Source organism: Augochlora pura, chromosome 6 (genome assembly GCF_028453695.1).
Source record: "Augochlora pura isolate Apur16 chromosome 6, APUR_v2.2.1, whole genome shotgun sequence".
NCBI classification, from domain to species: Eukaryota; Metazoa; Arthropoda; class Insecta; order Hymenoptera; family Halictidae; genus Augochlora; species Augochlora pura.
The window spans coordinates 17,058,571-17,083,862 of record NC_135777.1 but is presented as its reverse complement, the minus strand read 5'-3'; the positions used below and the strand labels follow the sequence as shown (position 1 = coordinate 17,083,862).

The 25,292-nt window shown below is 39.2% G+C and overlaps 1 protein-coding gene across 2 annotated transcripts in view; it reads right to left on the bottom strand.

Moving 5' to 3' along the window:
• The window catches only part of Dve (SATB1_N and homeodomain domain-containing protein dve), an 81,283-nt gene that overhangs the window by 37,903 nt on the left and 18,088 nt on the right, over positions 1 to 25,292 (bottom strand). For both annotated transcript variants that reach the window (XM_078182372.1, XM_078182373.1), the window contains one exon: positions 23,056 to 23,326. In XM_078182372.1, coding sequence (XP_078038498.1) covers positions 23,056 to 23,326 — 271 coding nt within the window. The remainder of the gene's footprint in view (positions 1 to 23,055; positions 23,327 to 25,292) is intronic.

The following is a 25,292-nucleotide window of genomic DNA, read 5'->3' as shown; positions in this document are numbered from 1 at the left end:
AATGAATTTTCGCGCTAATATATTCAGTGTGGCGAAGATTAAATAGACTAAATGAGCAGTCGCGACAGTCGGGAGCGTGTCATGATCCAATGCTAGTTTTTTTAGATCGTTTCAACATTTTTCATAAAGAGAAGTGGCATAAATGGGACCTCGTTGAATTCATCTTAAACGGGTTACCACGCTGTAAAGATAAAAATATAACGTAATAAAAAATACACTCAACGACAGGAAACAATAAATATCAAATATTTCGTTTATTAATAACAATATATTTTAGGCGTCTTATATACGGAGGTAATGCAAGTGTAAATCGAAAATATTCTTCTTTAATTTATCGAAGTATCACGAAAATACGAATATTAAAATTTATTCAGAATTTCGTAACACATTCGTTCCAACAAATAGATAAATTTCAATATATTTAATTTAATATATAATATATATTTTAATTTCACTTTCTTGGCGTTTTAAGATCGTATTTATCAAATTACTGTTTTTAAAATACTTTGTTCGCCATTTTATACTGATAATACCACAGTATAGATGATTATATTATTGATCTTAAAACAATCTATGTCAATTAAGAGAATGTAGAAAATCACGACGTAAACTAAAGCCGAAGCACTTAAAACACGTTTCTTCGTTTGAAATTAGTACAATAATACGTTTTACGATTCCGATTAAAAAACATTCTTTAGCCGACGCACTGAATTGGATTGTTTATTATGTGCCCGGCGAATCTGTGAGGCAATTGAATTTTACATTGGGAAAAGATTAAAACCGCCACTTTGCGATCGGTTTTACCGATTATATTTTACCGTCATAGTTCATTATGAAGTCAGGTGTTATTAAACTTCGCGACGGGAAATAAAATGTGATTATCATCTTTCTGATTTCAGCGCTACAAATTTTCCGCGTAATCTCGTGAATGGGGCCAATGGCGGAAACGAAAACGTACCGTATAATAGACAATATACCAGCTGGTTTGATTACTGACAAAAGATAATCGAGCGATAAGTTACGCGCAAATCCGACCTTACACTTGGATTTATCATGCGTGTATTTATTATCGCACACGAGCATAACTTATTGCACTTTCTACGTAATTTCGTTATAGTAATTTACCGTTTTTACTACATCGCGCACGATCGTTACACGCAGGTATTATTAATATTTACAATTTCTCCCGATATTAAACGGCTGCGCGCGTAAAAACTTCACTATACCTAAAAGAAAATTAAACAACCAAATTTTAATAAATTATCCCCCAAGTCGTCAGCCACCACAAATAATTAGCCGTATTCTAGAACACAAACGCGTACAGGCTTTCTCAGCTCTCGTCGAAGCAGTATAACGGAAATTTACGAAACGCCGCGCCGGATCAATATTTCAAACATTCATTTAATCGTAAAATCATTAACGCCGCGCGAATCAATTCAACAACGCGGTATAACTGATTTTTACGGGCGCGCGCGCGCGAGCTCGCACGTCTACGTTCGATTTAATCATCGGCTGCTTTCTAAAAGAGGTAAACGTCCATCATTCTTACGTCGACGTGCAAATAGAGATATATATATACATATACCGTGCCCATTTCGCGTCACGATCATAATGTACACTCAAAACGTGTATACCTGTATTCCTCCCTGTCCCCGTTGTGTGCGTGCGCGCGTGACCGTGCGTGTGCGCGCTCATGATTATTTTGTAACACACAAACGCGCGCACACGTAGAGGGACACGGAGAGATCGTGGTACGCGCGCACACGTAGCCGCGCGCGACAACACACACACGCGTGGACACACGTACACAGAGGAACCTGCACACAGCATCACGGAAGTGCGCTTTTAATCCTTGAGCTAAAAATCAATAGCGTGGCCCCTCGATGGCTAAAACCTCCCCCGGGATAAGCTCGCGCTGGGACCGTAGTTAAATAAATCCTGGATCAAAGGATAAGTCCTACCTCCGCTCTCTTTTTTCATATACACACACTTTTCCCTCCCCGCCGTGAAGTCTAACCCCACCTCCTCCTCCTCCTCCTCCTCCTCCTACCCCCTAGCCCCCGGACTACTCCGCGCCGCGGATTATTTCCAAGATCGTAAATTATGAATCTTAACCAGGTCGACCTAGGGAAATTATTTCCTTTTCCCTTTCTCCCCGGTGCGGCTCAGCTGACTGGGAGACCGAGCAGGAAGATCGAGATTTGTGGCAGTGCCCCCCATTCGAGACGCAGTTAAGATACGCGCAGGGTAGCCGGAGCCAGTTACCGTGGCCGAGCCAATTTCCGTGTCTTTCGTTTATCTTCAAGTACAAATTGATTTTCTATCTATCGAACGAGATTCGAATAGTTCTATTTTCAATTAACCATTTAATCGTTGCGATCGAAGCGCGTAAAAAACGGAGCATCTGAAAATAGAACACAGAACTGTGAAGCTTGCAGAAAAGCTTGCATAAATAAAGAGAAATAAAGACGAGAATAAACAAAACAAAAATAAACGAAACAAAAATAGAAGAAGCCTTGAGAAGGCCAGTTCTTGAACTTCGGAAATTCGCGAGGCAGGACACAGCGACTGGCTCCTCCACCCTCCGAGTACCTTTTCTCCCCCCTCCCTTCCCTGCGATTCTTTCTCTCGATCCACCCCACTATTTTTCTTCTCCTTCGTTCGCTTTCCTTTGCTCCCCTCCCCACCCCTCCCCTCCCCCTATCTCTTGGTCCCCGCCAGTTTTGTTGCTTTTTCTCACGTTTTCCTCCGCAAGTGCCGGGAGTCGTATGCAAGAAGTATAGATACCCGGGCTGCACACCGTTTGTTCAGGCATGTCGTAGGACCAGCCTTAATCTCAGATTATTTCGTTCTGCTCCGAGGATCGAGGATTAACTCGGGGAAAGAACGACTTCTTTCGGAACGATGATCTGCGAATTTATTACGGCTTTATACGTATTCGTACGATCTAGGGACGATCCGTGATTGATTTCGGGGACGGCCGTCAATTTTCTGTACGCCGCCGAGCCGCACACGATAAGCGTATACAGGGTGGTTTAAAATAACAGTCCAGTGGCATCACGAATGACTAAATTTCAATTATTTTCTTCCTGTTAATTCGCGGTGTATATAAGTGGAATTTTAGACATAACCTTAATGTTTTCAACGATGCTCGCGCACTTCTCCACGATTATTTCACGATAACTATTCTCCAAAGCATCCTTGCGTTGATCGACAGTGTTACACTTCCGAAAGGATATTTTTGAAAATATATCGCACAGAAAAAAAATGACGTTGGAGAGCTCGGTTCCTTAAGCTTGCAACCCTAAGCTAGGAACTTTATAGGTTTGTTATATCTCAAAAGTCGCAAATGTCCGAAAGAAGAATTTCGCCTATTCGCCGAGTCTTGCGACGCAGCGATTCGAAATCTCCGAGACGCTAAGAATCCACGAGCCCCGTATTTAGTGCCATTAAGATCTGCGCGCGTATGATATTTAATATGCCAAATACGTGAAACATGTGACCGCATTATGCCGTTGCGGAGACGGTATCCGCGAAGTCGCAAGTCACGTAGAAAGTAAGCTCAGCGTGTCCGGTAAAAAAGTGTTTTGCGATTCAGTTTCGCGTTCGAGGGACAGTTAAAAACGAGAAGAACAGGATTTCCCTCCTTGATCCTGGCGAGCTCCTTCGACAGGACTCCCGTTCCGCGGTAGGTGAAACGGAATGGCTGATGGCCGGGGATCGCCAGGACCGATGGTAGGCTTTTAAGGATACGCGAATCCTTAAGTCAGTAGGAAAGTATGAAAGAAAGCGAAAAGCTGCGGCCGTGTGCGCCGGCAGGGTTCGCCTGCCGTTCTATTTCAGTTGGAATCGAAGGGCTTTCCGTATCAGGGTTATATAGATCCGGCGCACGGCGTCCTTCCACGCCGAAAGGATTGCGCGGGAGAGCCTCAGGATCACGCTGATCCTAGATTTAGACAGAGTATAGGGGGTTTTATTACCAGGAACCCATGAGCGACGAACGAATCCCTCCTGCGAGCAGGATCCTTTGGCGGTGGGTCCTTGAGCTGTCGACGCGCCAACCAGGAGAGATCAGTTTTCAGATTTTGTTGGGAAAATTGCGTGACGATTTTTAGCGATGAATGTTACAGCAGCGGAAATGCGGTCAGATAAGACTTCTCGGAAATTAATTGTGAGTAACTACTATTGTAAGACTATTAATATGTAATTGAACCTACTTTTATGTTTATATATACGATTATACACTATTACATATTATATTGTAATAGTATGTACACTCTATATTCTATATATTCCCATTTATTTGTTTAGTATGAATATACATTAATGTATTTATGTACCACGCATGTTAATTCAATAAAATACGTGATCCTTGACGACTCCTTAGATGTTGCGAGCACACTAAAATAACCTATAAATGAAGATATAAATGGAAAGTTAAAATTTAATATAGTGGATGCTACTCTATTGTATTCTAATAGTCATAGTAAAATTTGTTTCGTTCTTAATTTCCAAGTTCATTTATATTAACGTGGTTCACGCTGTAAAAGATTCCAGTGATCGATGCTTCGAATATAGTTAATTCAGCTAACGCTTCAAAAAATTAAATTAATTAAAAATCCAAATTAAATAAAAGATAAAGTTTAAACTATTTATCTATAATCGAGCTGTAAACGTACATGTTTCGGACTGTCTCTCTAATCTTTAATGAAAATCTATGCCCCCCTAGTCGCGATTCACACTTCACCCGATCATTTTAATTTATCTGTACTACGGCCTGATAAGATTACATTATCATGGAATCTTCTAATGCAATAATCGTTACGCTATGTATATGTAGAACTACGGCGGCTACGAAAAATGGGTTTTCAATTTGCCGTTAAGCTGGAGCATACGAGGATTAAAATGAAAGATAATACTGTTTAGAAACGGCTCGATTAACGTATTATGCATCTGAATTTTACTGTACAACACTGACATAGTCTACCACGTATAGATTTATTATAATAATATCAGTACTTTACATAAGCCATAGAAAATAAGAGGAAATTATTTTGTTAATAATTTTTTCTTTATATGTTTAAACTAGGAACCCCTTAAAGCGTTGTTATTAGCACCATGACACCGCATAAAAGCATATGTATAAATATGAATTATATTAACACTTTTTTATCCTTTAAAATATAAAATATTGATAAATATTTATAATATTGAAATTATAAATATTATTAATATTTAAATTAAAAACAAAAATATATATATATAATATGTTGTTGGCAATAAAATACGAAAATGTAATCTCCTCTTTCCAATATGTCAATTTTTGTTAACCAGCTGAGGGACAACAAATGTACAGAATTAACTGTACACATTGTTAAACAATTCGATAAGAATAAGTTATACGTTATTCCGAACAAATTCTTTTCTTACAAATGTATTTATTTTACCATGTTCGCGTTCGCTGCAAAGTCATTAGCGACCGCATGGTTTGCAATTAATAAAGACTTATACGCTATAAATGCTACGCGGGCCATTTAAAGCGGAGCTACGTGAAAGTACGTATTCGGTATCCAGCGGCACCGTCGCAATAATAGAAACATTAAATATTAAACCGGCGGTTTAGAGGGTCGAAGTGAATAAGTGTGCCGCGCGCTAGGATTTCGCGGATTTATCTAGATTTAGAAGGAGTTTCGCCACCAGGACTTTATGAAACCGTTTCTTGTCCTGCGCCGTGCCGAAATCTGCGGCAAACGGTCGACCACTTGCGAGGGGATCTTCGACAGATCCTGCGATATTCTGTAACCCTGGTTCCGCCACCGAGCTACATCCCCTTTGGACCGCCATCAGCCTCGTGTCCTTGGTGTATTCCTATTTCCTACACGGATACGTGCGCGGTGTCGGGCATCGGGCATCCTTGCGCTTATTGTCAGGTTTCCCGGTTTATCGCACGGGAATGTGGGTAAGGCTACCGTGTGACCTCCTTCTCCCAGGAGATCAGGAGCGTTGGAGGATTTGCCGAAGATGGGAAAGGATCATCCAACTCCTGGAAGGATATTCGTAAAGCTAAGGAACAGTCTGCTGACTGTAATAGCAGCGGATAAATTTAACTACTATGTACCTTCGCATACTGTAAATACCGTTCCATTATATTGTAAATAGTATAATATAAATCATTTGTATTATATATTAAATATAATAAGTAAATTCAAATAAGTATATCAATAATTAAGTATATTTAAGTAATTATGCTAATAACAACGTCATGCAAATATATCAAGTAATTGAATTACACATTTGTTCATATTGCACAGGATTCAAAGGTTAGTTATATGTCACAGTTTTATATTCGAGAATATTTTTAAACATCTGTTTGCTATTTATATGAATCAGAATTATCCACTGTAATTATTATCTTGAAAAATAATTCTTTCAAATAATGTTTAGTGGTGGATGTATGAGAAACATTTATCTCCGATAATATTGCAATCTCTTAAATAAACTCCGCGATATTTAAACTGAGTTAAACTAATAATATATATAAAAATTGCTCTGCGTTTTATAAGTAAATACTATACGAATTTGCGGTCTTCTGATTCTATTATTTTGAAATGATTAAAATTCAATTTTTCGAATGACATTTTTTAATTTACAGTTGTTCTAATATTTTATCAGAATAATATTGCAATATACGGTATGATTTTGTTAGATAATTTAATGACCGTACATATCGAAGTCGATATGAGCCTCCGTTTTAGATAAAAAGAAAATATAGTTGACTGAAAAGTCTATAAATCAATAATTTAGGAACTTTTTTGTTTCCGTAGAGAAATAATAATCGATGTCGTACATCTCTTTCACCGTTCTATCTCGACAAGGACAATATATTTCCACGTAACGTTGTACTATCTCTATTACTATTAATACAGGGCATGAAATTTAAATGTATTAATTAAAATTCTGATAATGATATTACAGCGTATCATGACGTTCAATTAAATGAACTATTTTATAAAGTAAGGCAACGTATTAAGTAGAGCTTTATGCACTACTCCCTTAATTAGCGGTAATTACTATTCCTTTATGAGTTAAATAAAATTTTCAACCAATCGACGTTTCGCATCCGTGGCACTTCGCATCCACGATAAACAGGATCATGTTAACAGAATGCGGAAGAGAATTATACCGTAAATGTTAACACGAAGCTCCAATTTTCATGGGATACAAGTATCTATTTTCATGTGTGATACAATGCTCTGTTAATAATTTAAGTAAAAAAAATCGAAACGTGTTGAAAATTCGAATCAAAACCGAACCGAAAATTCGGCGAATGTTCCGCGTTAATATTTGATGAGTAATCCAGAACTTTATTAAGAATGGACGCGTCTGTTGAATTTTTTGTATCGGTGTGTTCTAAAAGCCTGCGTGTAAGCCACAGCCCGGCAAATATCTGAAGTATAAATCCGTGTAACAATTTGGTTTTCGAAACGAAAAATAGAGGAGCGGCGGGGCCGGTTTTTAAAAACAGCGGGCGCCACCGGGTTAAAAATCTACGTTAGTCGCCTCTGCAAGAAATATGAGAAAAGCGTGTTCACGTAATAGCTCCGGGCGTCCTTTCGTTAAACCAGGATTAAATAATCCCCAAGATTATACAATCTTAACGTTTTGCTTGCCAAAGGCGCTCCAAGGATTAGTAAGTCTAAGTCTTAAATGACGGGATTATGTAATCCAGAAGATTATTTAGAGCAGGATTAGACGTATGATAGAAACAGTGTAATTAATTTAATATCAGTACGCACGGTTACGTGTCTCTCTCTTTGGGAGGGACGCGCAATAAATCAGAGTTTATCGTTCAGTCGTAGGAGACGCTTCCAGAAAGAATTGACGTAAGCGATTCGGTGCTAAATAAATAATATGAAATCGTCCGTTTTCTTCGTAAGCCAGCTTGTGAATCGGTGTGTTCAAATTGTTTATATTAATTCTTCTCATTAAAATATACGTGAAAATTCTTTCGAAAGTAATAGTTACACTGAAAGTAAGGGATAATTACTAAGTATTTACTATTATTATTAATTTGCTTTGTGACAGCTCACTGCTATCTAATGAATTTGTTAAAAATACTATCGAACGTCATCGACCGGTATGGATAATTTTATCCATTTGTTATCTATAGTGTAGAGATTATTTTAAGATATAACACGAGTCACTGCGGGGAAGTGGATGACACTTAACTTAAATGTCGTTTGATAAGGTTTATTAATAAAAGTTCAAGAAGCACGAGTTTCCACAATGCTACTATTTCTCTTGAACAAGAACAATGTACGATTTGATTCACTCACGGTGTGAGCTTCGAATGCGATGATTTTTCCGTTCAGATCTTTCACCATATAAATCTTCTTCTTTACTCCTTTTCCTTCCTTGAATTTCCTTACCACTCTCTTTCCTTTCTTTCCTCTTCTGTCTCTCTTTCTTTCTTTCGTTCTTTGTCTCTTTTTCTGTCTCTCTTTCTTTTTTCTTTCTCTGTCTCTTTCTTTCTTACTTTCTTTCTTTCTCTGTCTCTTTCTATCTTACTTTCTTTCTTCCCCTGTCTCTTTATTTTTTACTTTCTTTCTTTCTCTGTCTCTTTCGTTCTTTCATTCTTTCTCTTTCTTTCTTTCTTACGCACACCCTGTCTACGCGCTCTCTCACTCTTACTCACGCTCTCCGTCTGATTCGTTCTCTCGCTCACTCACGCTGTAACTTTCGGCGACGCAGAACTTCGAAGAACCAAAACAGTAAAACTAAGGTCACTCGAAGCTATCCACGAAGTCCGAACACTCTGCAGACATCTGCCCCATTCATTCAGTAATTTACAACGCTCGCTCTTGATCACTTCGCCGTTCATTCCCGGAGAAGACATTACAATAGCCATAATACCAAACAGCATCGAATTCTACACAAGTTGCGAAGCGTTCAAACCTTTATGAATAAGATTCAAATTACGTTGCAATTTTTATACTTGAAAAAAAGTCTTTTAATCAAAATCGACAGATTTGCAATTCTCTCGGAAATTTTAAATAACGAAACGAAATATTTATTCTTTAATTGGTGTAATTTGTTTATGATTATTAAGTTAAGAAAAAGAATTAGGTCGCAGGACAAATATATATATTATGTAATATATATTACGTAAAATAAAGAAATAATATATGTAATAATAAATAAAATGATAAATAATATATGTTTATTATACAGGGTGTCCCCATTTTATCTAAAATCCCAAAATATCTTAGAAACTATTAAAGTGAAGAAATGTTTCAACAAAAGTCATTTGCTGTAGAAGAAAGTATAATGCAACGTAAACTTTTTCCGTGCAATATAACTGTTGCTCTTGACAATTTTCTAAACACAAGTAAGTTTGATAAAAATTATTTCGAAACGAGGCATGATAATTTTTAATAACGCCTTAAAACCGCCGCTCGACCGCAAAGGGTTGATTCACGATTCGGATCCGACAGAATTCAAGATGGAGATAAAGCTGTGGAAGAAGGAACGAGTCGGGTGGAGATGGAAAGTCCGAGGGCGAGGGGAGAAATGGCAAGAATTTATAGGGTGCGTGGCCTGGAGCACGTGCGTAAGGACAAGACGTCCTGCGGTCCTGCGATCCTGGTCACTTGGGTACTACAAAAGCCCTTATTTGGGTCACGAGCCATTTCTAGAATCCAGGAGTCGGTCCGACCTGTCCGCGCCTCCTGCTGCCCCGTCCGCAAAAATAAGGCGACGGGTATCGGACAAAGGACCTCATTTACATATTTTTCGATTACGCAGGATCCGCGCGGCGGCCTCCTCTCCTTGCCCGGCACCGGCCCCGTGGGGCGCGTGCCGCGAAAGGAAGAGGCAGGGACAGGGCACGCTTCCTGGCGAAGTATGCGCGCCTAATACGAGGGACGTCTAGTAGGTCTACGAATTATGAAGCATTGATCGATACTGATAGCACCGATGCGCACGGGATACGGGCGTGTGCGTCGTCGTCAATTACACCAATGATGCCTGTGATCATGTAAACACGATCATCGAACATTCGAAACGAAACAATGCTAAAAGAGAATACACTTTCGTGTTACTGATCATTTATATGTTTTTTTATGTAAGTCGTTTGGAAAATTGTTTCGTAGTTTGACAAAATGTTGTAATGAACGTGCAATCAAAATGTGTTGTAAAAGCACGTGATTCGATGTTAAGTCAATGAAAAGTAGGAGTTTTGTTAGCTTAAAATTTTAAAGCTACTAGACAAATGCCAAAAGGTTTTCATCACTCGAAACATTTAAAGATCGCCTGTCGTCTTTTTGTGAAAGAATGAGAGAATTTTCCGAACGGTCAATATTTATAATCACAGTATTGCACTCACTGAACAAAGATTATTATTTATATTTTTTTAATATTTAAATCTCGATAAAGATGTCCAGAATAAATTAAGAGTAAAAAATAAGCTATGGAATTTTATGCAAAGAATTAAATCGTATATTATCCGTGATATTTTCTGTAAAGTCTAGTGTCGAAAGATCTGTTTAAATTAATGTGATAAAGCTGTTATATAATAACAAAGCTGTTAACAATAAGTATGTTACAAAGCTTTCACTTTCTTCATTGTAATTATTAAATAAAACATTAATTATATCAATAACATTATATTATACAAATATTTATAATATTAATGTTTATTTGAACTAATGCATAACATTAATTTGTACTAATGGAGAAGGAAAAGAGTTGTAGTTAAAAACTATATATTACATTTCTCAGCACTGATAAATAAGAAAAAGGATTACAATTATAAACTAACTTATGCTATATACCAGCGCTAACAGAGGAGAAGGAGAATTAAAATTATAAAATGAGTCAGTACTGATGAAAAAGGCGAAGTATAAACTAACATCTCACATTTATCACCATTGATTGAGAACTTAAAAATTGTAACAATAAATTAACATGTAACATATATCAGCACTAATAAAGAAGAAAGAAGATCACAATTGTCATCTATAATCTAATAACTTCTGTAACTTACAAGCATATAAATACAATAAAAAGCATATACATAAAATAAAAAACATGTAAATAAACGAGACCTGATAGCAATCGTCTCTCACATCAAGCTCTAGTTCGCGTCATCAGCGATCCAGTTTTCGTAAAATAACAAAAATGATAATTCACATAAAGGTCGAGCGAAGTCTGCCAAACATAATCATCTTCAACGTCTTGAAAGCCAGACAAAGGAGATCGATGTAGCCGCGAGGAAGTTGGACAGGGTGGGTAGGTAAAAAAGGTATAGAGTAACCCTTCGGCATTAGGATCCCAGAACAAGGACCGCAGGACGCGTACCTACAGACCCGCGCGCGTTCCAAGGCGACGCGCGGCACGGTACACCTGGAAGTCTGGAAATCCGCGTGGATCAGGCCCTCATATCTCGCGATGTCGCGAATCGCGGAACCGGGGCACCTTTCCACTTTCGCCGCTCCTGCGAGCCTGATGCCTGTGTCCGCTCTTTATCCCAATTCTCGAATCGGAGATTACCTCAATCTCTGTGAAATCCATCGGCGGTCGTAGGCATCCCGTGGGTCCCCGGCGTTTCCCAGGTGGTTCTGTGCTGTCGCTCGTAAAAAAGAAAAAAGAGAACCCGAATATCCCCGGTCGTTTGTTCTCCTTTTTTCCACGCCGGATGCAACAGGCTAATGGGACTAAGGACGCCTCCTGCGAAGGCGAGCCGTGAATGTGAACGCGGGCGTCGATGTGGGTGTACGCCAACGCCAAGGAGGACCTCCACGTGGCCGGATCCCTCGGCGCCGTTCTGTTACCCTGAGACGAGAAACTCGTCGTGACAATTTGTCGAGCTTACCGCCGGCGACAGGAGCAAGCGAGCTTCCGCGATGCCCGCTGGTGGGTCTGTGTCGCCCTTCAGGATTCCGTCGCGATAATTACCCCGCGAGTTTTTATGGAAATAATCTATGGCGAGCTTGTTAACAATTTTGAGCGAAGCGGAACTTCTCCGCTGACGATTCTCGGGTAAGTGCGATTCGACGCGGTCCTCTCGCCGGAAGGCTCCCTTTGCCTTCCCCACTCCGTGGAAAGATTCGCCATGAGAACTATCTTTGTTCCTCGAGATAGCGCTGCGACGTCGGGTCGTTTACCATGCTGAAAAATTCCTGACTTTCCAAACACGTGTCAATGTATGCGACATAGCGAGTACCTGCCCAACTTCGAGTTTCCAGGCATCTGGGCTACGTCCGTTGACTGGGGTGGTCTTGAGAAGGTTACACGAACCTCTTGGTCTATCGTAAATTAACTGAAAACGGAATAGCGTGGGGCTATCTGCCTTTGATTTACCTTAAAAAAAGTTATCTTTGATTTACCTTAAAAAAAGCTATCTTTGATTTACCTTAAAAAAAGCTGTAGCTGATTTAGCTGTTTTATATTTTTTTTTATTTTGAACTATACTTTCCTAACAAATACGTTGATAAAATACTATTTTATGCATATAGATTCTTAAGTTGAAAATGGTACGTCGATATTTTAAAATTCTTTTAAGAAATAATAATTTAGTTAATAATAGAGACTCTAAATATTTACCGTTGTAAATTACTACGAAATGGTGAATGATGGAGAGATCGTCGTTTTATAATTTTCGAGGTCAATTGAAGGTTAACTCGCGATTTTCAAATGATATGTCATGTTTTGTTTTCATCTAATGAGAGATCGAAAATGCACGAATTTAAAATGGTACTTTAGCGTAACCTGAAAGCGGTCAATGATAATGATGTAAATATGGTAAAACAAATGTTTGTTCCCCGTTTTCAAACAGGATATTGCAGGGTTCAGTGGCTGGACGGGGCAATTTAGAACACACACTGTAAACAACGCGAGTGACCTTCAAATAACTTTTAAAATTATCAATAAAACTTTGTTCCATTTACGTTGTCATGCTATACATACAAAATTTGTTTCATGTCGTCTACGATTTCAGTATAAAGCGTAAAAGAAGCACTTTTTTAAACGCTACAATTCAGTTTTGTAAATTCTTAAACATTTTCAGTACAGTATAATCCGAATATTTATCAAGTTAATTATAACTTTTTATCAGTTGAATCGTATTCGCCAATGGACTTACATAATTGTCCACCGAATCGCCTAACAATTTATGGGATACGCGCAGTCTCCTGAACATAATTCATTTTTGGAATAAACAAATGACGAGAGCCGAAACCCGCGGATCATCTTTATCATTAATCACGAGGCAACGTTCTTAATAGCGCAGCGCCTTTAAATGTATCAAGGTCAGTAAACTTTTCACGTGACGTTTATTACTATGTGCTTAAGATTACGTATTCTGATAATAAATCCATACGATCCACGGATTTATCATCGTAGTACGACTACGAGGTTTTAGACTCCCTAATCCCGAGATTCGTTTCAGGGACAAAACGGCTGGATTATACAAACCCCGGATCATTTAATCCTGGATTAAGATTATGGTCACGGGGTGGCGGGCCTTCGCGAATGCGTCCTCGTATTTTTCTTCCGCGAGAAGAGAGAATCGTCGGTGATAAAATCCATATGGGACTGCGGGAAACGGCGCGCCGAGGGAAAGTTCGCCCGAAAACTAACGGGCTTTCATAAATATTTTAGTTTTGCTACCAAGGAGCACCGATTAATTACTCGAAATTCCATTTTACCGGCTAACGTTCCTCGAGTATCTTACTCAACGGTATCCTTAATATCGATGCATCAACTATAACTGAATTTAGTTTCACTTTAAATAATTCGATAGATCGACGACGGATTTCAAGCTGAAAAGTAATAAACATCTCGCGAATCTCATATTTGATGAATCATTTGATTATATTAGGACGAGATGCAAATTCCATTCATCAAATGGAATATTCGTTACTTGTGAATTATAGCGGAAATGTCGCGAATGTTTGTTAATATACGTGCCTTTTTTGTATTTTAGAAATATAATTGCACGAAGTGCTACGGTTCATTGATAAACTATTTTTATCGTTTTCATTTGTAACATCGTGAATGGAAATGATCGTCGTCGATAAAATAAATTTGACAAGGACAAGTTATGTAACAAGAACAATATTAATAAAATACGGAGCACAATAAATTTTAAAAATGGTCTGCAGCTGTTTGCAGCATTATGTGCGTGTTATACTAAAGAATAATTCTGGGAAAAGGTAGATAACAAAATTTGATCTGAGTATTCCTGAAAAATGATTACGTAATAGCAATATTTAAATGTTGAAACCACCAATTGCCTTGATACTTAACGAAAGATTGGAAAAACATATTTCCCAAAAAATCATTGGCAAAATGATATATATATTTAAAACGCATTGTTACACTAATTAACTGTACCACAAATGATGCATTCTACATAATGTAGAGTCTACACCGCACTGCTTATAGTACCTGCAAATGGACAGACCAGACGGGATTTGTAAACATCCTATTAGTACGCTTAATTTAAAGACTTCACCCCCTTCGACATTGTGCTATACCTAAAAATATTATTAACACATCCATTCATGATTGAACGTGCTCTATCTCTGCAATTTAAAAACATCAAGCTTTGATCTTTATTTTCGCAAATGCGAAAAGAATAGTCGAAACATTTTAAACTGATCTGTGACAGGTCTTTGCAATTTAAGAAAAACGTCTTGATTAATCCTTCGAGATGAAGCAATGCGAACGACTCTGTACCAGACCTACGCGACTTGATAAAAACCAACGTGCTCATTCATTGGCACTAGAAGCATTGAAGCATGTTAACCATCTCTGTAACACGTCCTCCAAATTTATAGATACAGATAACAAACAGATAACAAACTTCCATGCCCTCCTTCACTTCCTCAAGCTCGTCGTTCAAGTCGGAGCCGCGACAGCTCCAGCCGAATCGCGAAACAGCCGAACGAGACTACACGGAAAAGGCTAACAAAGCCGCGAAGACATATTCCATAGATCCACAGAAAAACCGATCGCGTTCAACTTCCTTGGGCTCGTAGCATGCATCAAACAGACTGGAGTCAAAGCTCCCCTAACTAAAGCCCCTGAATTGATCTTCCCCGCCAAGTGGACGGCTCTCTCCCGCCGACTCTTATCATCGAAGACGACCGACGTCCACTTTCGGAAGGTCCGCTTTTCGACAGGTATCGGAGAAACCCGCAACCACGGCCAGCGTCGAGCAAACAAACAGAATCCTCAAAACCATCGCACTCGGTCCAGAAGGGGGGGGGGGGGGGGGGGGGGCTGCGATGAGCGGCGACGATTCCGCGTCTCTTTCGCGCCGTCCAATATTTCCATTGAAACCGATGTGCCAGGGTAGCTTGCGAGCACAGCAACGGCAGCAGGGGCCGCGGACGCGCGCGCACACGAGCACACAGGTACAGAGAGAGAGAGAGAGAGAGAGAGAGAGAGAAGTACGTATACCTCGACCCCAACAGACACAAAGAGGATATATCTTTCGAATCGTTCGTAGAATTCCCGTCGTATCAGAACGGGATGTAAAGCTTCCTGGGGGATGAGCCGCTTAGCCTCTAAACCTTGTGTGCTCTGCCATAGTCCTCTCCCCTCCCGGCGATCACCCTTGATCCACCCCCACCATCGGTTGCTCTGCGCCACCCTTTTCTGCGGACCATCATCCGCGTTCGTGATAAGTGTGTACGGTGGTACGTGTGCACGCATACGCGCCGGCTCGCTTCGCCTCGCCTCGCCTCGCCTCTGCCGCGACCAGCAAACATATATACCACCCTACACGGGGATTATCCAGGTTCTATATTCGTGAGGATTATCTTTGGCCGTTGCATCGATGTATGCCCGCGCTCGGGCGCGCACCGCCTGGCTTTGTGTGCGTGTAGCCAAATCCTTTGGCGCCGCGCGCGGCCTGGTTCTCTCTTCCCCCGTTATCCTGACGCGCTGACACACCCACACACACACTCGCACGCGTACACCCCTACGCGGAGCGCATACAGACTGCTCGGGTGAGCCCGTACCTATGTGTCGGTGCATCCTCTGCTGCATCACGGATTCCGGGCTAGGTGTGCGCCACCCACACTTCAGTCATTCGGTTTGACCGGACTCCGTGAGAGCGTCTCTCGCGGGTGTGCTGGTTAGAGGATACGCAGCGCGTCCGTGAATCGGTGCGCGCCGGCGCGCGTGTAGACGCGCACATAGTCGAAACTAGGATTAATCCGGGATTATTGGTCGAGTGTGCGCCGCTCGCCGTCTAAATCGGAAATCCAACGCACACAACTCAGCTAATCCTAACCTCTTCCCTCCCCGCGCGCTCGCGCTCGCGTCCGCTCATCTGATGCTCGGATGCTCGAATCTCCCGCGCTACCCATGTTCCGCTCTTGGCCTGGCTGCTTTGTGCATTTTGCGACACCGGACGCCGACGCGAACGCTTCTTTCGGTTCCCGGAGAGATAAGCTGTATCCTTCTAGGCAGACCCGTTCGGCTGACGACTCACCGCGATCGCCGACTGTCTAACCGGAACCTTCGCTCTGGATAAAGGATTGTTCAGGTTCTGGAGAGCTCGGTGGTTAAACAATTTCATCGACGTGAGCCGACGGTGTCCGTTTTCTGTACAATTGAAATATCCTAAGATCGTTAACTCTTTACCGAATTATAGGCAGCCGCAACGACCGCGGAATTTTCAACGAGCTACGCGTTAATTCACGTTAACGTAATCATTCAGAAATTCGTTTAATCCTTTACTAACTCGCCATCTTCCCGATGCTTCAAATTTTAGTTGCATCTCGTAATCCCGAAATATTTACTGAAATAATAGCGCCTGATTATTTTACTGAAATAATAGTTTATGTACTTTTGACAAGAATGACTGGGTCGAATACGAAACTGTGTTTACCTTAGGAGACACTTCGAAGAACGTCTTTCTATTATGTGTAATTTATTAGAATTACTGCTAGAGGAAGGCACTTTTGTCAGACTTAAATTTCTTACAATTAATTTAGGTAATTTTTATTTAGAATAAACATCCACAGTCTAGTATAATTATTTAATATAAAATTAGTCTTTTCATATAGTTTTACTTTATATCATCAGGGATTTACGTTTTGAAATTTCCACGGAATAAATAGTCTTCCAGGATCACTGCCATAGCCATGGGATATTATTTAGACGTAATTGGCAACCGAATTGTGGATTAAGAAAATTAATTATTTCGTCTTTGACTTTTTGTCATCGTATTTACGTATTCTTCAAAATTTAGCATCAGTATTCGAGACTTTATAATTCCTAAACCTCGAGAGAAAAATGACAATGAGATGGAGAGATGAATAAATTCCATAAAGTGTAGCAGTTAAGTAAAAACAGACGATGACTGTAGCACAATATTCTTTTATAAAAGTGTTGGCATTGGATTCCCCGATTCGCCGTCCAACGTTGCTAGTCTTCATGGTCCTCTGGTACATGGACCGAATACTGAAGAGATGAAAGGGGCATTTATGTCTCACGATTAGGGACCTTACGAAAGTGTACATTGCTTTTGGTATCTCTTTATAGGTTTCCGTACACGACCACCTCATTTGTAACCCTCCCCCGATTTAACTGCGTCATTCTTAGCCCTGTTTCCGATGACGTAGAAGCGGCAACGCAGTGTTCTATATATTCGTTACACTTAACAATTTTTATATGTACATACATAAATAGCAATCGTTGTAGGCTACTAATAATTACTATACCGTGCATTTTAGTAAATTGAAAATAACACCCCCTAATCACACATTTTTGTCATTAACGCAATGAATTCGCAGGCCAATGAGTACTATATTTATAATCGCGTAAAAAATTTAAATTCAAAATATTTATAAAAATCAAGGGTCCTCTGTAGACAGTCATTACAAAATCAGTATACGCTTTTGTAAAATCCCCTTGAATGAATTGATCTGAACGGAGAGTCTTCTACGAGTTAAAAATACTCGACGACGTGAAAATGATTTTTATCGAAATTTACTATCGGTATTAATTTTTAAGGTTTCGCACAGATGTGTCAGAGATAAACCGGTATTAGAAATTTCTTATTCGCGTGCTGGCCAGAGATAATGTGTCATTAATACCCGGCCCCGCTTCTAAACCTCGGTCGCGTCGCTCCACGTATACTGGATGCACACAATGTTATTAATCCGGACAGTAATTATACATTGATACGATTAATTTGTTCCACTTCTGAAAATTCTCCGCGGTAATTCCTATTCAAATGTAAAGCTCGAGAGACTCGCGAAGGATCGTTTCCGAAAGACGAGCACCGAACAATTTCGTTCGGGATGTAAGCAACCGTGAAACTAGCGATCCCCGGCGAGACACGGATGACGTCACGGATCTACGAGGCGCGCGCGACGTCGCGTTAGGTACATATACATTTTTTAAATGGATCTTGAAGTTTCGCTGTGCCCCTAATTAAAGACGAATGACGCTCGTCGCCGCGGCAATTGCCGGCCGTACTTTACGATTTGTCGTTTCTAACATTTCGTACGACAGATTATGCAGTACCGATTATTTAAACAGTTTTCAGACAATATCTTGCAGACAATAAACTCTGATCAAAAAAAAGAATTAAATTCCAAGGGATATCGTTGAATACAAAGCGAAGAGTTAAAAGAGACGACGATGTTAAAAGAGTTGAAACTTGATGATCCATAAAAGAAGCTTTAATCGCAGTCACTTTGCAGTCAGACTTCACTTTATTGATCGTTCGTGATCGCTATTTCAACTAATTCGCTTTTTATGGAGAATTATTATGGACATTGTTTATCTTGTCTAGGCTGCTTTACGAAGAAAATCAAAGTAGTATAAACCTCGCGAAATTAAATAAAATGTTATTTACCTATTGAGATATCCCGACAGAAATATTAATTGTAACCATGATCGAATTTAAAATACATAAGAACCGACAATACGATATAAACAACCGGCAGCTTAATTTGAATTTTAGAAGTTGAATATTCATTTAGTCGCAAGTAATGCAGAGGAAAATAAAACTGGACAGATTTTTTTCTTACTAATTTTAGAATATTACAATCCGTCAGAATGTTACAAGTCTCAGATCCGTTACAGACTGCTGAGCATCGATAACCATCTGTCATTTAACACGCTGAGAACAACAAAACGTTTCTCTCCAACGTGTTGCAATGTTATTCAACTATGCAGAAGCGTACGCGAGGAACGGATTTTTATCTACACCGACTACGTACAATGAATCACGTTTGCAGGAACGCCATTAGGACCGCGCGCGCCGGAGGACCGACAGAAATTTTTTTTCCACTGCAAACAAAAGCATAAAGGATCAACACTCGGTTTCCAGCCCCGGAATAATCTGAATAGAGTCGGAGAAAGGGTTAAATGTCGTAACGAGTTCAATCGTATGCTGCAAGACGGTGTAGTACATGTTCGCAGATCGCCTAGCCACATAGCCAGGGATTCGAATTTAATCCGGATTAGTTCCTAAGGGTCACAATATCCACCCCTCTCGTGCTGCGCCCCTTACGTACACACAAAAGCACATGAACCTCGTACAGGTAAGCCCGCAGCACATGGACACGCACCCTATTATCCTAAGTCACGACTTTTCGGAATGAAATATCTCGATTCCAAACTATTTTCGCGTCGATACCAGGTAAACGTGAAATGAGTGGGTAGCCAACTTCGGTCTTTGATCCTTTCGTCCACCATTTTTCTTATACAATTTAGTTTCTGAAGAATTTTGAAACAATTTAATTCCTACTATTTCCTTATTAATACAATGTGTTTGTAAACGTGTAGAATTTAAATAAAAAAAAACGTGTAGATCGAACACCAAGCAGTAAAAACGTTCGAAGAAATTATATCTGTTGATTTTATCTGTTGTAATTATGGCAGTTAATGAAAACTAAACTTTGTTGTTATAAAAATTATTTTGGGACGTGATCGAGCAATTTTAGCGGCGCCTCAGAGTCGCCGCACGAGTGCAAAGGGTTCAATCATTTTATTGCTGAATACAATTATCATTATTAGACCGCAGACTTTTATGTGGGATAAAAATTATATGGGCCAATTAAAAAATATTTTTCTTTCTTTAAGAATTAAAATCAGTTGAGAATGATACGTTATCGTCGCATTTTATTATGTAGATCATAAAATTGGGAAAATGTTTCTATCATCGCCTCGAAATTAAATGTCATCAGATTAAAAATTGTCAAAAAATAAAAATAAGTTGTTCAACGAAACTGAAAAATTCAAGTCAATTACAATGGATAATATTTCGACCCGTTTGCATTCTAAACACCCTGGTAAAATCCAGTTTGTTTGTTTCACGTTGAAATCAGTTTTGAAAACTAATAAAAGATTAGCGTCGTTCAACGTGTTAAATAGTTTCGCGAGGACGGTATCAAATTGCATGGATAACGATGGTAGCCAACAAAAACCGATGGAATTAAGCTAAAGGCCGGAATCGACTTGTACGGTAAAAATAATGGGAACAGTTGACAAACGGGGGGGATCGATATGTCTCAAAGTTGCGCGCGCGAACGCCGGTTTTGTTTTCCTCCGGCAAACGGACGCGTGCAAATTGTTTCCACCGCATTATCGAGGATCAAGGAAATTCCGCCGATAGTCTATCTCATTTACGAGCTTTAACGATCCCTCCGCGCGGCCGCCATCGTCTACACACACGAGCCGTTCGTCATTCTCGGCGGAAACTAGCGTTACAAACACTAGAGTCCGAGCCTTTGACTCGTGCATTACGATTGCTAATGGTTCCTCTGTTCTTCGTGCGGTGTTGGAAGATTACTTTCATCCTTTCGCAAAGACATGGGGCCAAAAGAACATTAAGACATAATGGTTCGAGGAAAAGTTCAATGAAATTTGTCTGCTGTACATGCCGTGTACCGCCGGCAAATTGTTCCTTTTCCGATCGCTGTTATTTATTGCGACAAGGAGACTACGGATATTATGCATTTGTAACAAATACGAATCAATGAAACGAGGAACAGCAAGCCTTTGGAATTTATTCAAAAAAATATAAAAATTTTGTTTGTTACCTTGAATTTGTCAAAATTATTAAAAAAGAAAACAAATGTTTACGCGGTTTCTGCGTTATTTTACTCGCTAGGTTTGAATAATAAATGGATAAAATTCACCATCTTTGAAATATAATAAATATGTACTGTGAAAACGACAAGGTTTGAATAATCGTTTGAAATTTTAATATTCATAGTTGCTCGGCTGTGAAAAGTAAGTCATTGTTTGAGGTGCAGAAAAAGGTAGTAATTAGCAGGTGCGACGGCAGGACAGTAAATTGCTACAACTCCTCAACTGTTATCAGAAGATTTAAATCACTGATGGTAGCACTTTTTCAAGACTTTCTCAAGAAACATGAGCAAAATGATTTTACATTCTTACAGATATTATTTATTATTATTATAATAAATATAGATATTTGTACAACATTATCCAGCAGCCGAATAAAACTATATATTAGATCTTGGTGCTTCTAAAATTGACGAATCTTTAATCTTTAAGGTTATGGTTGATTCCGCCATGAGAAGACTTTTTAATCGTCATCGGTGACGTTCCAATGCATAAAAAACATGTATTCAAAACAATAGACAAATAAACTGAAACCTCTTATTTTTAAAACAATTTCAAAGTTATAACTTCATCATTATTTCTTTCGGAGATGTCAGCAGTTTAAAGTCGACGATTTTTCGAAACTCGAGAGCGTAATCCCTTCGACGCCTACCATTCGTGGCGTGCACGGGAATTATGTACGCGTACTCGTTCAAATAATACGAAACGAATCGCGAAATGCCCCAGGAAATTTTCTAATCGTGTAATTGCCGCTTATTTATAGTTCGAACCCGATATTATGGCGCTGGCACATTAGAGATTGTTTTCACACGACCGGGCAAACCGTGATGGTAACTTAATTCGCCCGGCGTCGAAGATTTACAACCGAGGGAACACGCGAGAGATTCGGGATAATGCGATGTGTGTACCGTGGTCGCGGAAAGTGTAGGCAAAACAAAAAGGAAGCGGAAGAAAAAAGGGGCTCGTTGGAACAAGGGGCGCGAGGTTCCAAATGGCCGACATATTTAAACGAGGGGTGCTGATGCGTGCGCCACGGCAACGTAGACGAGAGAAAACTTGTTGCTCGTTGCATATCGTAGGCAAAAACGAATCGAATTACCATAAATCAAATTCGCTCGATCGAGAATCCAACGTTACCTTTTGCCGTACGATTTATTCTGCGGCGCAAAAATCTTCCTCGTTAAACGTTAAACGGGCACAGAACATTTATATTTTTCCATCGAGAGCATAAAAATATAAACGAAACGATTTGGAAACTATCATAATCAATCAGAAATTTTTATTCACAGGGTAAAACTGCTTTCCATTCCTTTTTATACTTTTTCGATCCATAAATCGTTAATAAAGATGTGCAAACTCGTGATTGTGTAAGATACATTATAATTATAATGGCGTATTTATATATAATCTATTAATTACACAATACATGTATAATCATAATTTTCGCGTTCTTTCTTCATCGATGGTTCCATTTATATCGTAAAACATTTTCTAAAATTGTTCTAAAATAACACGCTTTCATGGAATTTTTATTACATAAATTCGGTAAATTTCGGTTCCTGAATATATTTAATTTTATAAAATTCTTCCATTCCATCGAATGGATGTCAACCTGTTAAAACCGCCTATTTAAAAGCAACATTTCCGACAGAAGAAAAAAATCAATTGAAAAATATTCCCCCGAGGGAACATCACCCCCGAGGAAAATCGCGTGTACGCTTTTCGCGCCGTGTGCGACCACTGTGGCATCGAACGAATAAAGTATTCGCGGCATGCTCGAGTCATATCATTCGATGCCTGTTAATTTCACTTCCATCTCAGCATCGACTGTTCCTCAAACAATATACCGGAACGATTCCCCTCCCCCGGCTTTCATTCGTTCCGGCAATTTAATATTCATTGAATCATAGAAGAAGAATAAAAACACAGACTCACCGGTGCTGGCAGCGGACTTGCTGAGATCGAATCCTTCCTGTTTGGGACTGGTGTTCGCCTCCTGCTTCGGGTGCTGGTTGTGCGCGGAAAATGGCGTGTGGGGCGCGCTCAAAGGTGTCTGCGACTGATGAGGATGCACCGGCGGAGGTTGAGCAGCGTTCTGCGGCTGCGACTGCTGGGACTGGTGGGATTGAGGGCTTCTCGGTAACGAGGACACGCTGCTCGGCCTCGAAGGTGGAGAGACCTTGTGTGTCAATGCCAAAGCTTGGCTCTGCAATTTGCAATTTCGTCCCTGTGGTTAATCTTAACGTATTAGTCGGACGATTTTTTATATTAACCGTTCGGTCACTGGCGAAGCCAAAAAATCGTCCCTTCCAACACGACGTTTTGTATGATAACTACTTATTTGTGTCGTGTTATAATAGAGTATAATAGTAGATTTTATTATAAGTAATTTTAGGATTATAGAAAATTAATTCCTTTTCTACTGTGCAGGGCTCTCGGCACTTCATTTCGGCCCTGGTCTGCTCGCGTGCAGCTGTTTACATTTCCTGCCAACTCTTGACGGACGCGGTATAGTTTCAATCGTTTTTCAATATTCCGTAAGCTAACAAAAGCTTTAGCACTAAATTCGTCTCTGCGGTCGGTTTTGCAGTTTTTATTTTCAAATTATTGAAGACGATTGATTAAGCTTCTTAATCGAAGGTATGATAAAAAATGGAGGAAGGTCTCCATTTGGAAATTGGTCACGATTAAAGCACGATTAATTTATTGTTAAAGTTTATTTATAATACTGCGGAATGTAATATCTTCAAAACTGGTGGCGGAAATTTTGCAATTTTTATTTAATTCGATACAGCGTTTAACAGAACCATTCTCTTTACTTATTTAAACGTCGAATTTATAATCGAATTATTTGAAACTTCGTTCGACAGATATCTTTAAAATGGATCTCGTAATTATATCCATTTTTATCCATATTATTAACACTAAAGATACCGAGCTCTAAAAGTGGCCAACGTCTTAGCTTGATGAGAATAACAAAATTGAATTCGATTATAATTTTCGCCACTTTTATTATAATATACGTTTGAAGAAAGGAATTTATCAAATCGTTTCTTCAGAAAGACTATTCAGCATTTCAACAGTTTAGAAATAAAAACTGTAAAACCAATAATTTTTAGTGGCATAACAGATTTCATTTTAAAATCATCATTTGATTACTCAATCTGTGGTGATTAAATTAAATAAATAGCTGTTATATTAAGAAAGATATCAAATCAAAAGTCTTCAAAAAATTTATATTATATTATTTGATCTTAATTTAAGTTGTTCGAAAATATCTCGAACTTTTAAAGTTTAAAAGTAAAAGACTAATACGGTTAATATAGTATACAACCACAACGTAGATAGCTATTGTTGAATATTCTGTATTTTATTCAATGCAAGATTAAATCGACGCAATATAGAACTGCGGTGGAATAGTTTTTGAGACATTGTTAGGGGCTCGGAGAAACGGCTGCGTTACATTGTTGCAATGATTGCACTGATATTCGGCCGAAGGCTCCTAAGCATTCCATCCCCTCTTTCAAATAAAGAAATAGTGAATTCAAACTAACATCATAGTTATTTTACAATTCAGGACCCTATATTCCAATACCTATAATAAAAAATGTACGCTTATATTTTGTAATTTGTAAAATAAAACATATCAAAATTAGAGTCTAGCTTGTTTATTAATTATCAATAAGATAAATGATTTATAAAATCGTTTCATAGATTTTTATTGTACAATGTAACATTCACTGTCGAGTATCGAATTCTATAATAATAGTATTTCGGACATCGAGCTATCTTATAGTACAATAGAACTTCGCTTCCCCATATCAGCGTAAACCAGATAAATTAAGGTCTGACAGGAAATGATTAAAAATGCATCTCCTATGTAAAGTCGGTTCCGCGAATGACAGAAAGGGCATGTTTCGCGACCCGATTACTCGAAAACGTACTTATAAATAGACGCTGTTGCATATTACATCACCTTAATTTCTGCTACACTTACCCTTTCTCTCCGATCATTTTAAATCATCTATTTCGACGAAATCGTCGGTATCGCATGCAATGTGACAAAACTGAAAATCGCGTGCTAATTCGGCTCCGCATAGCTTATTCCGCTTCTAAACAATGAAATTGTTTTGGAACTAGCGAACTAACGACTGAATAATGATGAAGTTCTC